Source organism: Electrona antarctica, assembly GCF_951216825.1.
Source record: "Electrona antarctica genome assembly, chromosome: 7".
NCBI classification, from domain to species: Eukaryota; Metazoa; Chordata; class Actinopteri; order Myctophiformes; family Myctophidae; genus Electrona; species Electrona antarctica.
In genome coordinates this window covers 26,529,751-26,549,072 of record NC_136812.1, presented here as the reverse complement: position 1 = coordinate 26,549,072, position 19,322 = coordinate 26,529,751, and the positions used below count along the sequence as shown (strand labels likewise).

Genomic DNA, 19,322 nt, shown 5'->3' with positions numbered 1-19,322 from the left:
ATCCTCTTTGTGTGTCTGAGTTTGTGGGGGGTTTTGTGTATTTGTGAATTTGTGTGTGTACAAGCTCTGTCGCTAGAAGAAAAGTAACTAAACTCGTGGTTGGCTCACACTTCCCCAAACTTGAAGTGAATGGTAGTCGTATATTAAATATACACACAACATTGCAGTACTTACCTCCAAGGGCATTTGGTATTCAGAACATACAGTTCTGACAGTGAAATCTGATTCCACAAATGCTACCTGTTTACCGTTTGGTTGGAAAGCGGACCCAATAGCGATGGGAAACATGATACAAAAGGGAAGGATGGGAGGGTAAAAAAGGAGAGGGACGGAAGGAGAACGAGAGTGGGGTTGGGTGAATTCCTCTCACAGTTGCATGATAATTACTGATTTGTTAGTTATTGAAGACCCGCTCACTGCTTTTCGTTATCAGCAATACACGCTCAGAGAGAGAGAGAGAGAGAGAGAGAGAGAGGGAGGTGCACACTGAGGAAGCATGGATAGGGCAATGGTGGTGTGGTGAGGTGTGAGGAAGCTGGGAGCAAGAGAGGAAAGGTGGAGGTTGTCTTTAACTGGGGAGGGGGGATGGGTGGGGGAGTGAGAATTAGAGAGAAGGACTGAGCGAGACGTATACTGTACAGAGAAAGGGACGGAAACATGGAGGGCAGAAAGGCACAGAGAGAGAGAGAGAGAGAGAGAGAGAGAGAAAGAAAAACAGAGAGACAGAGAGAGAAAGAGAGTGAAAAAGAGAGACAGTGAGAGAGAGAGGAGAGAGAGAGAGAGAGAGAAGTGTGTTCCAACCTGGTCTGTGTGGTCCTGAGGGAAGCTCCACAGCACGGCTGGATCTAGAGGTAATTGACAGACAGCATTAATCAGCGGGTGAGAAACACACCGTCTTCGCTAGCTGCCTCAGAACACATACATATTAATGAGCAGGGTGGGGGCATGGGCGCGCGCGCACGCACGCACGCACACACGCACGCACACACGCACGCACACACGCACGCACACACGCACGCACGCACGCACGCACACACACACACACACACACACACACACACACACACACACACACACACACACACACACACACACACACACACACACACACACACACACACACACACACACACACACACACACACACACACACACACACACACACACACACACACACACACACACACACACACACACACACACACACACACACACACACACACACACACACAAAAGAGAGGCTAGGAGCTCTAAATATGCAAATGTGTATTCTCCATGTAGATATGATAGGCTATATTATACAACACAGCGTGCGTTTCTCAGGAAATCATATCCACGCGTACGGAAATCAATACAACCGTTTATCCCTGCGTTGCTACTAGCCTAGCTGTGAGCGAGGCTCAAATGTTTATAGTGGGAACAGGGGCTTTTTGGTGGCCTGTGGTTGTGATTTCTTTATTTCTTTCTTTAGAGAGTGGACTAAGGACTACGGAATATTATGGAAATATTCCTTCTTTGTAAAAAAGTGTGCTGCTGCTCAATTAACATATTCTTCATCGGTCTGTCAAATAGCCTAACTGAGGTTTTGGTTGGTTTTCAGCATAGCCTTAAAAGGTATCTTCAGCGATTTCACTTAATTCAAATATCACTTTTCTTTTTTTTGTGATAATCCTCCCTACTATAGAGTGTGCTGACCATATAAGGAGTTCCTCCCCGTCCCCAGTTCACCCCTGGGGTCAAAAAAGCTTAGGTTTTGTTTTTGGCTAGAGGGCCCATCCTTCATCCAATCAGGATAGAGAGGGTCCTCCAATCATGATCGAGCGGAGGCGGGCCTTGGTGTGCATGCTGTTGGCCTGTTGCACGTCCCCCCCACTGAAGAGCGTGTGCATATGCACATCTTATTACCGGGGCGGACCGGGGGGTTTTCCAAATCACTGAATGCTCCTTTAAGTGTTACAGTAAAATGCACCGTGTTTATTTACCCATCTGAAAAATGGAACCAAATAAGATGCTTATGGGTCCATTTGGTTACATTTGGACACAGAGTAAAATTTACACTTAATGTATAGTATTACTATATATCCCCACACCAGTATACATGAAGCACCAATTTGGACAAAGCTAACATTTCCATTCATAAACATCTTCTTTACTAGAGCCTTAAATGTATCATTAATTTATCAACCCCTCCTCCCAGCCAGAGTATCACCCACAAGAAGAGAGGAGGTCAGTTGGTAACATGTGGTTGATTCACATGTTACCAACAGGTTACCAACAGGAACTCCCTCAAGTAAACTCCAGCCTGTTTGCATTTGGGATGTCTGCTTGTGCAGCTGAAAGACAGCGGTCACCGAGCCATAGCCCTCTGAATGTAGGGGCCTCTGTTAAAACAGGGTTTCCGCGGCTCCAAGGTCACACTGTGACCTCAGTGGGAACAGCGTTGAGCTGGAGACTAGAGATGAGCTCTCACATGCCAAGTTCACCGTCATGGACATCAGCCATCCCCCACCCATCTATCTAAACACATTTGGCTGAATATTATAACGGGACTGCTGCTGTGCCCGGGGGGTATCTAGCTATACTGAACATTAATATATGCATCTCAGATCAGAGCAAAATAGTAATTTTGAATAGGTTTAACACACAGGGAGCATTTTGGTCTCTCATAGCATCTTTCAAGACTATTCAAGAGTCAGGGTAGTTCAAATAACATGTATGTATGTAACCGATTTTAACAAGACTTTCAAGCTTGACCTAAACATGTGCCCATAGCCTATAGCAGTGGGCCTTCACAAGCGGCACCCACTGCTTCTCAGACCAACAACTTCAACGGAAACTGTAGTATAACTTTTATTCTGGCAGGGATTCAGCATGATAAAACAATAACAGCACGATCATTTCAAACCGCCTGGTCTCGGGGATGCCAGGGAGAGAGAGAGTGAGTGGGTGGGTGGGGGTGGGGTGACAGATGACAGGACACGGCAGCAGACAGAATCAAAGACGCCTTACATAATCCTGTTGGGTGATTTCACGGACCTCGTCTTGAAAAGAGCAGGCAACATAAAAAAAGAGAGAAACAGTGCCCTCAGCTCTGTGTCCCAAAGACCAGTCCAACCTCAACGCCCCCCCACACACCCCTTACACCCCCCATTATGTTCTGCTAGAGTTAGGGCAATTTTATGCCGATTTTCTGGGTGAGAGGATGGGAACTGCTGCCTCAGAGAGAAAGGAGTGTGAAGGAGATGGAAGGAGTTACAGAGAGAGAGAGAGAGAGGGGGTAAAGAAGGTAAAGGGGGAGGAAAGTAAAGGTAGCAAATATAGGAAAGAGAGAAACAAACAAACAAACAAATGAACGGGGAAAAAATAGAGTACATGTGAGAAGAGAAGGGAGAGGAGACGAACAGTCTATTGGGGCACAATATGTAATGCTAGAGAGGTTATAGGGCCACGTTATAAGTAAACGTGTAAGAATGAATTGTGGCCACGTGTGACCACAATACACAAACACTAAGCCTGTCTGTGCTCTACTATAGACTCTGCAAGAGCTGCAGAGAGAAAGAGAGAGAGAGAGGGGGGAGGAAGGAGAGAGAATAGGGGAGGAGGTATAACAGAGCGCACCAACCATCTCAGCATCTCACACACCTCAGGATGTATGAGAAATTCAGAAACGCTGTCTTCCCGTCTTACTCCACACTCTCTCTCGCTCACTCTTTTCCGCTTCCCCATCCCGTTCTCTCCATCCCGCTCTACCTCCAACCTTTTTTTTCTCACACTTTTTTTCTTCACCTGCCAATCTTTTTCTCCGCTTGCTTCTCCACACAGCCCCCTTCTTTCACAGCTCTTTTTTGACTCTCTCTCTTTCTATTTCTCTCCAGCTCGCATACATCTCCCCAATGCTCCGTCTTGCTCGTTCATTCCTACACAATCTCTAAGCTTAGTTCTCGCACTCACTTCCCCTTCCATTGCCGCCTCTCTCTCTCTCTTCTCTCTCTCTCTCTCTCTCTCTCTCTTCATACTACTCAACCTTTGTAGCCTCCTTTTTTTCTCTCTCTCGCTCTCAGTATCTCTTGCTATTCTCTTCTCCCGTTGCTTATCTCTCTCGTTCAACTTCATCCCACCCTCGCCTGCAGCCCTCCACGTTTCTCCCTACCACTCTTGCGGCTGCTTGCCTACTGCTGCTGTATTGTGGAAGTGGTGGTTGGAGGCTATAGGAAGCCGGGGGCCCGACCAGGGTGAGAGGGGGGCTGGGGGGTCCCGGTTGTTCCAGGGCCTGAAGGAGCTAAACCTCTGAGTTGAAGGTTAGGGAGGCGAATAGGACCCGCCAGAGTCCCCTGGGCCCTGCCCAGGGGACTCTGGCGGGTCTGTCACGGTGACAGAATGTGTGCAGTGGTTAATCTGCCCCCCCCCCCCCCCCCCCCCCAAGTCACATGCACACGTCAGCGTATGCTCATGACCCCTATACCTCTGACATGTACACGCAGACACACACACCAGAGGTACTTCAATCAACGGATGATAGATTTCACAGAATGTTTGAGATGTGGATGTGATATGCCACCATATATACTTTGTCCTGTCAGTGTCACATAAGATGTTGGCATTCTGCAGGTAACTCACAATACAGTTACACAATGACAATACATATCCCAATACAGAATACATGATGTGATATGTATCCGGATACAATATATTTGCCAATATGACGCACAGACCAAACTGCCACAAGATAAAACAAAAAACAAAAAATATCAATCAAATTTGCTACAGTTTGCACTGCCCTCTACGCCACCACTCTCACTTTCCATCTCCCTCTACATTGTAGAGGGATTTACCACTATAGGGTTGGGCTCAGTAAGATACTAATACACACATTTTATTAACCACTTAAACCTAAATACATTGTTGACAGGGGTCTCCCCAGGGGACTGTAATTGATTCCCTTTTTTCCCCTAAACACCAAATCTCTTCTAAAAGTGACTAAAAGTATATTTTTGAGAACATGGGAATATGGGCACTCTCAATGCTGCTATAATTACTGATAGCAGTAGTCTTAATCACACTGACACTCGCACACAAAAGCAGATTTGGAAATTGGACTCAAATATATATTACAGGCTCAGGCATTTTTTGATTCATGTGTGTGTGTGTGTGTGTGTGTGTGTGTGTGTGTGTGTGTGTGTGTGTGTGTGTGTGTGTGTGTGTGTGTTAGCTTTGACCATTCCAAGCATTACCATGCCTCTCTTTAATATAATGAAAATTAAATTAAATGTCATTGAATACCCAAAATAGGGAGTCACGTGGTTCTAATAAACTATGTTTTGGACGCAGGGTTGTTAAATCGCCTCCCCGTCCCAGACACGAACGGTATAGGCGATTCAAGACGTGTTTATTGTATCTCCCGAAGCTGACAGAATCTATAAAGAGCTGTTGCAAACTGTGTAGTAACAGTGTGCATGATGTGACACTGCTGACGGCCCTGAGTGACGAGAGGGAAAACGACCTCTGGTACATTTCACCCCTGCGTAGTGCAGACAGATCCGGCGGGTGTGAATTGAATTGAAATCACCTATCAGTGAGTTCAGATTCCTCTCTTCACACCCCGCGATTGTGGCAGTGGTGGCGAGCAAACTGTGCTGGGCAAACTGCAGTGGCTGAGGTTGTGTGCCATCAGTTGGTGTTGGTGTGTGTGGTGGGGGGGGATGAACCTACGCACGCACACACACACGTTTATTCGTCACAATTGTAACTGTGTAAATGTGCATGTGTGTTTACACAGAGCGATAGCAGGCAGAGGAGTCTAAGTACAGCGTGTCCATTGATCCCTGTGGACTTCAAGCATGGCTAACCTCCTGCAGACGCCGCGGGCAGAGGCAGACCCCCGAGCAGTGACACACACACACAGACACACGCGCGTGCGCACACCACGCACAGAGGGGAAAGAGGGAGCTGACAGTCACAAATCAATGTTTGGGTCGCTCCCGAGATGCCCGTCTTTAAAAGTCGATACGGTGAGCTTTGATAGGGGCTGAGAAGAAGGGAGGGGAGAGGTGCAGGAGAACAGGGGTGTGTGTTGATAGCTTGGTGGAGTGTGTGAGTGTGTGTGTGTGGGTGGGGGGGGGGGGGTATACATGTGAGGGAGAGAGGGGTGGCTGGGTGGATTTGGAGGCAGAAAGGGGAGTCACAGAGAGAGGGGAGGGGGTTAATAGGTGAGGGGTTGAGGGAGACAGGAGGAAGGTGAGGATGAGGGGGTTGGTGGGGGAGAGGCTACAGAGGAGAGGAGAGGGCTAATAGGTGAGGGGTTCTGGGAGCAGATGGGCGATGATGGGAGGGGAGGGAGAAGATGGTGGAAAGGAGGGCAGGTAAATTATGCGAGGGAGGAAGGGGCGGAACTGACACAACTTCCTACCCATGTTTTACTGAGAGATCATCGTCAAATGATCAAAACATTTGTATCTGGACTATGAACAGGAAGTGAGAGAGCCACACCTATTCTTGGGCTGATGCAGCGAAGATTATTCATCAACTCTTAACCACTTCAACCCTATAGCCTATACTGTATATTTTGTTGACCGAGGTCCCCCAGGGGTCTGTACTCGGCTCACTCTTTTCAGATCCGACCTACTTATTCCCTCTGGTGTACACCAAATCTCTTCAGCGAAAATACCAGATCCAAAAGCTCAAGTTTGTAGATCTGCTATTTTTGCTAAAAATCCACCAGCTATTTTCACAGAATGTTTGCCTATTATACCATGTCCAGAATAGTGACACTAGGGTTCATGTGGTTAACTTTTGTGCACGAATAGATGCTTATTTTACCGGTACTTACTACCTGATAAGGCTGGTAGAGGATGGAGCATCCAATGCTTCCGGCATGGCAAAGAGCTGGTTCTTATGACACCAGTGCGTCAGTAATCTACTGCTGCATGCAGTGAGTTAGGCAAGGTTTGGCTGCTATATCACAAAGCTAAAAAACAGCTGCTTCTCCTACTGTTGAATGACACAGGGCCGTATGAAAATAGAAGTGACAAACAACAAGAAAAAGCATGTGCCATATGCAGACATACACCCACGTTGCGAGTGAGGACTGTGGAGATGTGTGCAGTGTGTCTGTGAGTTCATCTCAGGGGCTCAACTGGAGAGGCTCTGAGGCATCACCATGTCTTTAAAAACTCTGGGAAATTTCAGGCAAAGACAAAAAAGACCCAAATCCACTGTGAATACACATTTAGATGAAGGCCCCTGGCCTATAATTCTCTATACTATGCGAATCAAACACAGACTTGAAGCCCTCATGGCCAGATGAATTCCAACCATGCAAGCGTTCTCAAGGCATAGAAAGTGCACTTTTTTCACCTTCTTCCATGAACTACTGAATGTGTGTTGTGAATAGGGGGCCTGTTTGTTAAGAAAGGCCAAATCCCATATGGTGAACAGCAGCTCTTCTGGTGAGAAGAGAGGCTGTGAAAGCCACCGGCAGCCCCTCTCCTCCATCCGAGCTCTGGAGATGAAGGCATGTAGCGCCTGCCTCTCCTTGTTCCTCCTTTCTCTCGCTCCCTTTGCCTCCTCTACTCCCCTCTTTCTTGGCCAGGGGTTAAACTGCTGCACTCTAACCTCCTTGGCAATGATTCCATTCACTCAGTGTCTCTCGCTCGCTCTCCCTCTCATCTCTAAGAGATTTATTTCACAGTATGTAGTGGTTGGGATTAGGCCCCCCTCATATGCCCTGGGACAAAAGCATTGTCTTAGCATCGGCCCGTTCGCAGTTAACGGGAGGAAGCTAACGCTACTTAGCGTCCACAATGCGGGCATTGTGGGCATAGGGGCTGCAAGGATCCCTGCCTCGGAGGCCGTCTAGACTTTGAGCTGGGGCCGATTGGAGGAATGGGGGGGAGGAGGAGAAAATCCCATCAGCCAGTGGAGTGAAAGTTAACTAAGGTAACCTGCTGTGAACCTGATGAAGATGTCAAGCCAACATATGGCAAAAAATGTCCATTGTCAGAACAAGGAGTTTTCCATCCCCTTCGAGGGAGAGTTGGGTGGAGGAGGTTGGGTGGTGGTAGTAGTAGTGGTGGTGGTGGTGAGGGTTGGTTCTAGGAAAGGGATTTGCAGGGGGTGGGGGGGGGGGGGGTTGGGGGGCTGCAGAACCAAAAGGAAGGAACTGTGGTGGTCATCGTTTTACTTCTGGATCAGTAGCCTTATTCTGTCTGGGGGGAGGCCCAGCCCCTCCACTCACAATTAAAGGAGTAAGCAGATTAGCTGGGATATTTCAAAGGCCAGCAGAAAGAAAAACACACTCACAAACGTTTAAAAACGGGTCGGTTTCCCCCCCTTCCTCTTGTTTCCCCCCACTTCACCCATCCACTCCCAAATTGCACACCGCAAATAGTATTACATTTCATGCTGATTTAGTAAGCATAGGTCTCAAGAAAAGGACAGTGTTCTTGGCGATGATGTGGTCCTTAACGTCACTAATACAGATTGGTCACACTGTTGTTAACTGAAGATTGATAAACATAACAGCTAAGCTACTTGTAGACTACAGCGTTTGACACAATGCAGGTTAGTTAAATGGAATCAATACGGAATCAGTGATTTTATTAAAACTAATGGAAGTGAAATTGGAAAAGACCAATGCACCACCAAAAGGCACTCAATCAGAATACATTTCTCCATTTTCCCACATGTACATTACAAAAATATACATTACATTTATATATGAAATAATGTTCCGAATCCCTCGGCCACTTGCAGTGCAACATAAAACATCTAAGGAACATAAATACCTTAACTAAAAACACAGCATTAACAAAGAGAGGCAGTCCCTGTTTTAGCCAGGGGAGATGCACCTACAGTATGAGCTTCAGGCAGTACTACTTGTCAACCAGTAGGTGTCCTTTAGACCCCAGGGTCAATATTTCTCAATGGAAGAGAAGGCAAACCCACTTCCAACCACTGCAGATGTGCTAGTTCATATATTATATTCCTATACTTAAAATAATGTTTTATTCATTAAAAGGTTCCAGGCTGCAGCTTTAATGTGCTTTATAAGACATGTGCATTGCACAGAGAAACAACTCCAAAAGCTTGGCAATCGAGAGTATATTACAATACAAACGCTATAATAAAAAACAACATTTAAGGTAAAGGCTCCCTTTCTAGCCAGGGGACCAAAGACTGGACTTGGGGGGAGGAGGGAGGAGGGGCTAGATCTGAAGAACACAAACAACATCCACAGCTTCACTGGGGGGAGAAAAAGGAGAGAGCTGCATGGAGATGATGTGACCCTATTAATGCCACATTAGTTGTTCCATCTTCCCAGCTATCTGAGAAGAGAGGTTCAACAGGATTTGCGAGAGAGAAGGGGGGCGAGAGACGGAGAGAGAGAGAGAGAGAGGGGAGATGTGGAAGAGATACTGTCTCCAGGCTAGTTGGGATGCAACCCAATTTCACAGCTTCACGAATGAGCGGCACAACATATGGACGCAAGCTTTGTGACAGCCTCTGTGTATCACCACGTATCAGCGTTGATGTTCCCAGTCAGATTCCATACTGGTCCAACATTATGTCAAACACCGGCTCCGCATGACTGCATCTTCAACACAACACACAGACGGCCTGTTTGTTTTTCGGTGTGTACAGGATACAAGCAGTATCTCCGAAGACATAAATTCAATGTCTCCAATCCCCCACATCCTTCCATCCAGCGCACTCTGCTCTAACAAGATGCTCATTTAATTCAGTGCTGCTTAATCATTTTCAATTTTGATAGTTTACACCATATTGCCATATTGTTGTGCTCAGGCTACAATGCACAGCTATTCATCTAAAGCATACCTTATAACTTGTGGAATACTGTAACTGATATTTTATTCCCGTTTAGAGAAGGTACCGAGGGACTACTGTTTTGACAGCAATACTACTGTAACAGGCTAACAGTGATGGTTCCATCGTTGCATATGCGCCAAATGAAAAGCCAACATATCTTGAGGTAATCATACATTTCTCTCCATATGGTCCAACCATCTGCATCGGTAAAAAAAAATTCTATAAAAACATAGCAAATGAATAACTATATTATTAAGCTAATATGCATAAAAAGATGTGACAATTACCTGCCCTGAGAGTTCAGTCTACTACATTACATTAGCTTTGACTTTACCAGTCTCTGAGGGTGAATTATGGGGGAAATGAGAGGGGTGGGTTTTTATGACTGGGCTAAAGGATTATTATTTTGGTTTTCCAATATGTCCTGGGGATTAACATTGGGTTTATTATTACTGATCATGATTACACATTATCCTCAACGGCCCAGTGCCATAGTGATCCCGCTTTGGACAAGTGGCAATTAGTTTTCCTGAATCTGGCCCAGACTAAATTCCTCGTTTAGGTCCAGCACTGACAAAGTCTAAGAACACCGGGGATGAGGTAATTTGCAATCTTTTATTGATGCTTTGAGGGGAGACTTACTTTTCTTGTCTTTGAGGTGGTGGCAGCACCATGATGACACTATGTATAGCACAGCAGCTCCTTGAGGTGCTGAGAGGATCGATCTCCGTCAATGTCATATGGCAACGGCACCCAGAGGCAGCAACGTGCTGCTGATGACACTGTAAAGCCTTGCCTTTGGCGTCTACATGCTCCGTGCCGTCGAGCTGTGATTTGAAGTTCACATGCAAAGGCTGACAGACAGACAGGCAGCCCTCAGTCAGTCTGTCTGTCTGTCTGTCAGTCAGTCAGTCAGTCAGTCAGTCAGTCAGTATTTCCACGGGGATGACAACACATCTGTATCTGTTAAAAGGATACAATAGTGTCTATTCCTCCACATTCACAAGAGCCTCAATAGGGTGTCGGATTGATGGGCGAAAACTCAGACGGACAAATATGGCAAAGACAAACAACACATGCACGAAAAAAAACAACATTTATTCCACTGACGCATGGAAAACATGGGAAGTTTGTCATCCTTGAAAACTGTACCATACCAGAGAAGAATGAGGAAAGCCCATGCATTCCTTAATATTCCAGAGCAGTTTAGAATGCATTTTCCTATTCTCTCTATTACTGTAATATACTGTATAATGTATGTTGGGGCCAATATATAGTAGATGGCAATAAGGTTGGGCGGTATTTCGGTTTCACGGTTTGATACGGTTTAATTATATCGTTAAGGCTTCGTCCGTCAAAACCGGCCAAACCGTTTACCTGACATGAGCGTTGGGTGGCCGTGATTATTGTTTAGGGAAGCAGTAGAGAATGGCAGCATCAAATAACGCTAGTTTCCATGATCCATCGTCTGTGTCTGACTAAATTCTTGTGCCAGAATTAATTATACGTCGCCGTACTGTGGAGCGCGTGCAGAAAATAGCCGATCTACAAGCTTACAGCGCGTCGTCGAGTCGTCGCGCATTGATTATGGATGCGTTCATGACTCGTTTCTGTCACATCATAAGATACTAATCTAATGGGTAAAATAATCACTGAGATCTACGAGTAGATGATAGATCAGAGTCAGACTGTCAGACAGTGTTTCCAGACCTGAGCAGACAGCCGTGGACAGAAGAAGCTGTGTTTTACGTCATTTCCGAGTTTTTAGACAGCTGGTGGATGGAAAAGAAGCTCCACCCCCGCGGCAGGTTGCCGCGACGGACAGATTCCCGGAAACGCTCTCCTCCGCAGCAGTCAGCCGCGGGGGTGGAGCTTCTTTTCCATCCACCAGCTGTCTAAAAACCCGGAAAAGAAGCTGGGAGACAGCTGAAAACGTCCATGGCTCCTTGGTAGATGTGGCTACAGCCAGACTCGGAGCAGTGTAGCCAGACTCGGAGCAGGCAGCCAGGCCACGCTGCTTGCCTGAGCCTGGGAGCTCACTACACTACGGTAGGCAGAGAGGGACAAGACATGACTGACGATACATTACAATAGCGATAGGGGCCATCTCGTGGCGATAGGCGTGGTAATAGCAGTCTCTGATTAACAAAATTAAATAATGCGAACGCATGGCCACGTTAAAATTAGACGGTAAAACCTGAAACTGAGGTGTTTTGGTCATAGTAAACCGGGGTTTTAAATTTAGCAAAACCGCCCAACCTTAGATGGCCATATTACCTGGGGAATGTAAAAAAGGGGGGAAAAAATAGCCAGTTTGCTTCGTGGGTGTTTACAGGTTTCTTTCATTCTTTAATGTGTGTTTTAGAGACTCTGAAGCAACCTATTTCTTTTGCTATTCACACATGAGATATACATCTGTACATAAACACAATCGAACATCATGTTCAGAGCGCTCTCTGTCTCTTACAAGCAAAACATACACCGGCTGGCATACATGAGCCCACATGAGTGGGCGCGCAAAGAAAAGTGATTAAAAGTAATTTGTTTCAATCCATCTATCCTGACCTGCTGCAAGCAACAGCCAGCCGAGTAGCGATGTCTTTCACCACTCAAATATTCATTCAATGTGTATGTAGTTGAGCGAGTGCATTTCCAAAGTCCTGATCCAAGTGCGTGCGTGCGTGTATGCATGTTCAGGTGAGATACTCTCCTTGTTTACGATACTATAGTTAATTTCATTGGTCCAGGTTATATGCGAAATATCAGTATAGATTTGAATGATTAAAACATAAAAGAAGAACTGATGACTGTCACATGCGTTCCACCTGTGACAAGAGTGACCCCATCACCACACACACACATTTTAGTCCTTAGTGTTAAGTAACCCTTGGATGGTGCGCATATTTTGGGTTTTCACAGGACAAAGTGTTTCAATCAACCTGTATACAATCATAACAATAGCATTCAGATAGTCTACTGTACAATATGTAAAATGAACCTTCGACTTGCGATTGCTAGCTATGGAAATGGAACAGTGCTTTCATTTTAACAGATTCAAATTATTATTATTTTTTGTCGACTGCAAACATTGGCGGAACCAAAGCCCTCTGTAATAGAGAAAACTAAGACAAACAGAGAAACCAACTAAGGTCTGGTTGAGGCTTTCTCTAATACTCTAACAAAGACAAAATATGAAGTGTGAGTGCGAAGTGTACATTCTGAATCAAACTATTGGAGACAATGATGTCTTACAATTTAAGAACATGTACTCCAGTAAAACTGAATGTCACAGAAATACATACAGAAATATCTACAAAAAAAACTCTGAAATCTTGCAAAAAAACGTATGCATCTAGTTTGATACATAACATTTGTAGATGCACAGTGCACACCCTAGTTTGTTTTTGGGTTCGTTTCCCCGGCTTTGTACGTCTCTGGATTGCACTGTACTTCATCATGCATCACCTCATCATCACTTCATTTTCACATACAGTACATGTGAAAGGATCGCAATAGAAATAAGCCGGTGGCTTTACTGCATTTTATCCTTTGATAATTGTGTGATAATGTATTTTACATGTTTATTGCGACTGTAGGTCGCAGATTACTATGAAAACCTGCAAAACCTGTCAGTGACTCCGTCACGCCACCATATGGCCGTCATTCCATCACGCCTCGTGACACGCTCCATATATGGCATCTCCATATATGACAATCACGACACTGACCTCATCAAAATCTGGATAGCCATAGATAGAGAAGACTGGATCAAGGATCATCACCTAGATCGGCATATATGGAGCCGGCCAGCAACTCTACATCATTCCTCAAACCCTTAGATACATGTTCTTTCATTCCCCACCTGTCCTTCCTCTTTGAGGTCTCCTTTTTGACTGATACCTAGGCTGTCCATTTAAACTCTAGATGGGCCCACCCCAAAGTTATTAGTGCAGCCGCGCACGGCAGCCGGCGAAAACAAGAATTCTCAACAGGCCCGAGAATTAAGGCCCCGCCCTACCTGGGCCCTCATCAAACCCTGTACACTCAAGACACTGCCCCTGCTGCAACCCTTAGATCTCCATATATGGAGCTGACCTATTCTGACATTCCATATGTTGATCTGACCTCATCAAACCCTGTACACTCAAGACACCGCCCGCGCTGCCATCCTTAGATCTCCATATACGGAGCTGACCTGTTCTGACATTCCATATGTTGATCTGATTATCATCTACTGTAAGTTATTACATTATTTATTTTTAAAGATTGGCTAGCGGAGCAAGTCCTAATAATGTCATGCTAGTGGTTGTCTTTCCCATGTGGGGATGAGGCAGTATGAAGGCAGTGAATGGAAATTATAGTAAGGTTTCAGTGTCAGTTACATAGTCCAACAGATGACCGACAGATGACCGAAGTTCACAGAACATTGTGTGCGACTGGTCTGAAACCCGATGCATGATATTGACTTGTGATATTGTTTTAATCTATCGGCAACAAACCATTTACAGTCTCGAAGAAAGGTTGGCTCGCTGTAATCCTTCTCCGTTTACGCTGTCCCGCATTGCTGTTCCATGGCACCAGTCAGAAACTAAACACCACACCAATCCACTGTAGTGTCTTGTCTGTGTCATTAGTTACACATGTAAATATAGCTACAACAAACACAACCAGATGCCAATTAATTAATGGAGAGAAATAGCCCACACTTTGTCCACTGTCACCAGAAATGACAAAATGTCAGAGACAAATTTCGTCAAAGCATTATGTGAAAGCATTGGGATGGATGAAAATAAACCGCAGCACCAATGTTTACAATTCCTGGACCATTTAAACAGAAGTGTTGCGTCAATGAGGTGTTTGTGGCGTGGGCCGATGGAGTGAACAGAGATGGCACAACTCTTTCTATCTCTAGCTATGGATGGTGACCTTGTGGCCAACATATAGAGCAATTATTTCATTTTATGTCTGAGAAAACTGAACATACCAAAATAGGCAATTGACAACTCATCTGTTGTTGCAAGGCTTGTGCACACACACAAAATCCACAGCTCTATCCAATATGTCACCATAATCCGTCACTCACCATAGACAGTAGTCCGTGCTAGAACTGACCAACCAGCATGATCCTCACCATCGATGAGCATTTTGTTTTATTAAATCACAATGTAGTTCTAAGAAAATGTGAATGGGTAATTAACACTCCTCCCCCCCCCCCCCCCCCCCCCATCCACGAGTTACACAGGTTAATTGATTGTAGAACAGCTTCCCTCCCAATAACGAGTTACACGAGTTACGTTTTCATTGTTTAATTCACGTTTAATACGTTTTAAGACTTACGGGGTTTCCATCGGACAGAGTGGGATAGGCGACGCGTTTTGATGACGTCATCGGAAAAACATCCGTCGCACTGGTATGCAAAGGGTTCTGGGAAATTGAGGCCCAATGCATTTCAATGGTTGCGGTGGTGCAAAGCGGGTTGTTGTGATCGCCACTTTGGATTATTTTTCAACACTACAAGCGATCACACCATTTTAAAGCGGATTGTCATGAAAGGGAACGATGATGACGGTGCGGTCGTTCTTCAAAGGTTAGTGAAAACCAGGCAGTGAACGTGGCATTGGGATTGAATTAATTCCGCAGTCAAACTGTTAATGACTCATCAGAATGAATCAAGGATATTATTGACCTGCCTTTTTATGGCTGTTTTTATTTAGACAAGACAGTGTGGGCTGGAAATTCAGCGAGGTCAGAGACAAACACATGCAACACCGTTCTCCAGCTGGCTTCAAACCGGCAACATTGTGTTTATGTGAGCGACACCCTATTCAGTTAGCTGCCAGCACACCCCGGGAATACTGACCTGCCTGAATGAAAAGAAAAAAATGAAAATTAGGAATGCTGTCGACACAGCTGCTTCCCTCACATTAATAACTTCTTAAAATACACAATCAACATCCTCTGAGAATATCATGATAAAAACAAAATCTCTCAACGAGGAGAAGAGTGAGGCAGGTAAGGGAATTTAAGGTTTCACTTGGGTTATAAACTGAGAAAAGCATGCTCATTCCCTCTGGCCATGTGAAATAAGAGCATGCAGTGTTTATGTGTATGTGCTTGTGTGCGTGTGCACGCATACGGCTGTGTGTGCACAGGTTTGTGTGATAACAAAGACCTCGTGGGTGAGTCACATGCTTTGCGATGACAAATGGTGAAGCAGCTCAGACCTTCACAAAGGCATCAAGATTGACCTACATTCCCTGCACTGAAAAATGGGACAGATCCCAAATTAAGGGCTGGTAGGCCTATACCGCTTGCACATAAACACCATCATATTCACAGTCAAATGCAGGCCATTGGGCGACGCAGCAGCAGATCTGATGGGAGAGAGATATGTCCCGAGGGCATGGCTGTTGACATATAAATAGTGTGGAGAGAGCCTGAAATGACAACACAGACAGTAGACCTGGGCCAATATCACTAATTCTGCTTGACTGGGGCTTGGCCATGATGCACAAATTAAGGTCTTAATGACAGTTTTATGAAAGTGCAGTTGTTAGGACACCATACTACTATGCCTGTTGTTAAAACAAGGAAGCCATGTGCTCGTTTGCCCTTTAAGCATAATCTAGTCTGTCTGCACGGCAGCGGTCGTGACGTGAGTGAACAACACCAACATACTCTCATGTTGGTCTGTCTGGTTGAAATGCTGGGATGACAGCATATAGGTCTATAACTTTATGATACAAAACAGAACTATTAGTTGTCCAGTGTTCTTGATAACATTGCATGTTGTTTAGTGACCATGCTGGTGATAACCATGATTTAAAACGTATGTATCTACAAAGAAAGTTGCCACATTTTTTATCTAATGTTTCGACACTGCTGTTATATATATATATATATATATATATATATATATATATATATGGCTATAACATATTAGATGGGATGTTATTCGTCTTTCGCTGCTGTTAATCTAGGCCTATAGGTCAGAGGTTTTAAAAATAAGGTCCATAGCATTTCAGGGGAGCCCTGACAGAATGAGAAAATACTTGATTCCGCTTGTATGGTATATAATATTACTTTAAGTGTATATGTGTAAGACCAGCCATTACAGTCTAAATATAGCCATGGTTTTATGTGCACTAAATCATATGGGAAAACAGCCATATAGAGGTAAGTGGGGTGAAATCCCCAAGGATATGGTTCCCTGACTACCGGCTAATACTCAGCTAGAAATGTCAGGGAATGCCTAATCTACTACACTAAAATCTAAATATTCATAAATAGCAAAAATAGACAATCTGTAAGCTGACAATTGCATCATGACGTGTTGTAGATCTTGTAATTGAAGATCTGCTATTTGGATAAAAAAATTACCATAACCCTAAGGTGCCTGTAATGACATGCCCAAAATAGGGACGCCAAGTTGAAAGTGGTTATTTTAACTCTGAGAGTGTAAAAATAGTCCCATGGGGCAATTTTCAGAGTTGCGTTAACACTCAGGATTTTACTGTGTAGGCAAAAATCGCCATTGTTTTTTAAATAAATGTTGGACCTGCTGATGTAATCTATCCAGCGAGTCAACCCAAAAACTTGTTAAATGCCTGTCTTCACAAAATCTGCTCAACATGACAACCATGAATGTCAACAGATTTTTCATCTCAGCTTTTTTATGAAATCCCATTTACCAGACTTTGGCAGATTAATAGGAGCAAAGCTACAATAAAGCAGGAGTTAGGCTAATCCTGTTCATTTGTGGGCAAAACTAGGCCACATCGGCATTACATGCATATGAGCTGGCCAATCATTGTTCTCTTAAGTCAGGATAAGTGGCCTGTGTGTGTGTGTGTGTGTGTGTGTGTGTGTGTGTATGTGTGTGCATCCATACGTCACACGCCGTGTGTGTAGGAGTGTGTGTTTGTGCCGGCGTACATTTGTGTGCCGGTGTGTGTGTGTGTGTGTGCGCGCACGCACGCACGCACGCACGCACGCACGCACGCACGCACGCACGCACGCACGCACGCACGCACGCACGCACGCACGCACGCACATGCCATCTGCTGTGCTGCTGACCTGTTAACATACATGCTGCTGGTCATCCATTCTCTACACACAGCAGGCCACCAGCTTATGACCATGATGACTCAAGTGTTTTTTGGACGTACACCAACAGAGCAAAAGCAGCCGTCGATACTGGTGTTTTAACAATACCTGATATTCCCACAGCTCATTGGAATAATAAACTGAACTGTCGATGGTAGGTACTGGTAGGGTATACTATAAATGTAGTCAAAAGCGCACACGCGCACGCACGCGCACGCGCACGCGCACGCGCACACACACACACCACTAAAGCACAAATTCGGTGAGGCTGTGAGAGAGGGCAACTATTCTAAATTCATCAAAATCATCCACTTTTAAATTATTGATCGGGTCCCTAGTACTTTCCCCCACTTTTTTGCCATGCAAAGGCAAGTCTAAAAATAGCCAATGTGAGCACCAGTTCCTAGAAGTCTCTCCATGTTCTCCCACAGTCTGGCTGCATCAGTGAATTCAGATGAGGCTCCTGCAGCTCTCACAGCTTCTGTCTCTGCCTCTCTCTCACACTCACACGTCACGCACAGAAATTCATGTGCATGTACAGTTGGAGGCCATCGATATTGTCCTTTTCTTTTTGCTGAGTTTTGCGTGATCTGCGCAAAAGGACAGTTAACCCATTTTGGGCGGGAACCCCTTTTGGTGTTTTAAACATTGTTATAATTTAGCTATTGAAAAATAGCAGATCTACAAGCTCATAGCGCGCCACCGAGTGGCGCGCTACGAGCTTGTAGGTCTGCTATTTTTGAAAAATCGTGAAAATATTTATTTCAGAAAACTGGAGGATTTAGAAGGATTTTTTTAAATGTTGAGGTCAGGCCTAAATGGGTCAAATGATAAGGGACAATATCGGTGGCACCCAACTGTACACAGACACGGGCACATGCCCACAAGCATGCAAGCTTGCTCTCACGTACCCTATACAAAAATAATTCTACTAAATTATTATTTCACATAAGAATATTGCAATTTGTGATATTGTGAAAATGTGATATTGACTCTAAAGGCACACCTTCAGTTTCTTGTAGACAGGTGCGTAGGAGGAAATATCCATAGGAAAGAAAAGAGAGAAGTCCTGCATATACTGGCCCTGCTTTATCAGTAGAACATAGAAACCAGTGCAGATGCAGAAATAACTACAAATAGTGCTGCAGGTCAGCTTAGCTTAGCTAGGTTATTGTCAGCCAGCAATGTTCAGATTTCACCAATCAGGATGGAATATGAAAAACCTAATGGATCTGTCTTCATCACTTGGCTATAGAGATAACGTGTACAGATTTGCATGATGCTTGGACAAAATTTGTAGGAGTAGGCCTAATGTAAATGTAGCAAAAACCGGCCTCCTGGTGGCGATATAATAGGGTAATGTTAAAAGGGTGGCATTTGTTCCTCAACAT

General features: G+C 44.9%; 1 protein-coding gene across 2 annotated transcripts in view; it reads right to left on the bottom strand.

Annotated features, from left to right (window-relative positions):
• Nucleotides 1-19,322, bottom strand: part of dennd1b (DENN/MADD domain containing 1B) — a 148,483-nt gene that overhangs the window by 117,496 nt on the left and 11,665 nt on the right. For both annotated transcript variants that reach the window (XM_079506371.1, XM_079506372.1), the window contains exon 3: nt 802-845. In XM_079506371.1, the coding sequence (XP_079362497.1) occupies nt 802-845 (44 nt within the window). The remainder of the gene's footprint in view (nt 1-801; nt 846-19,322) is intronic.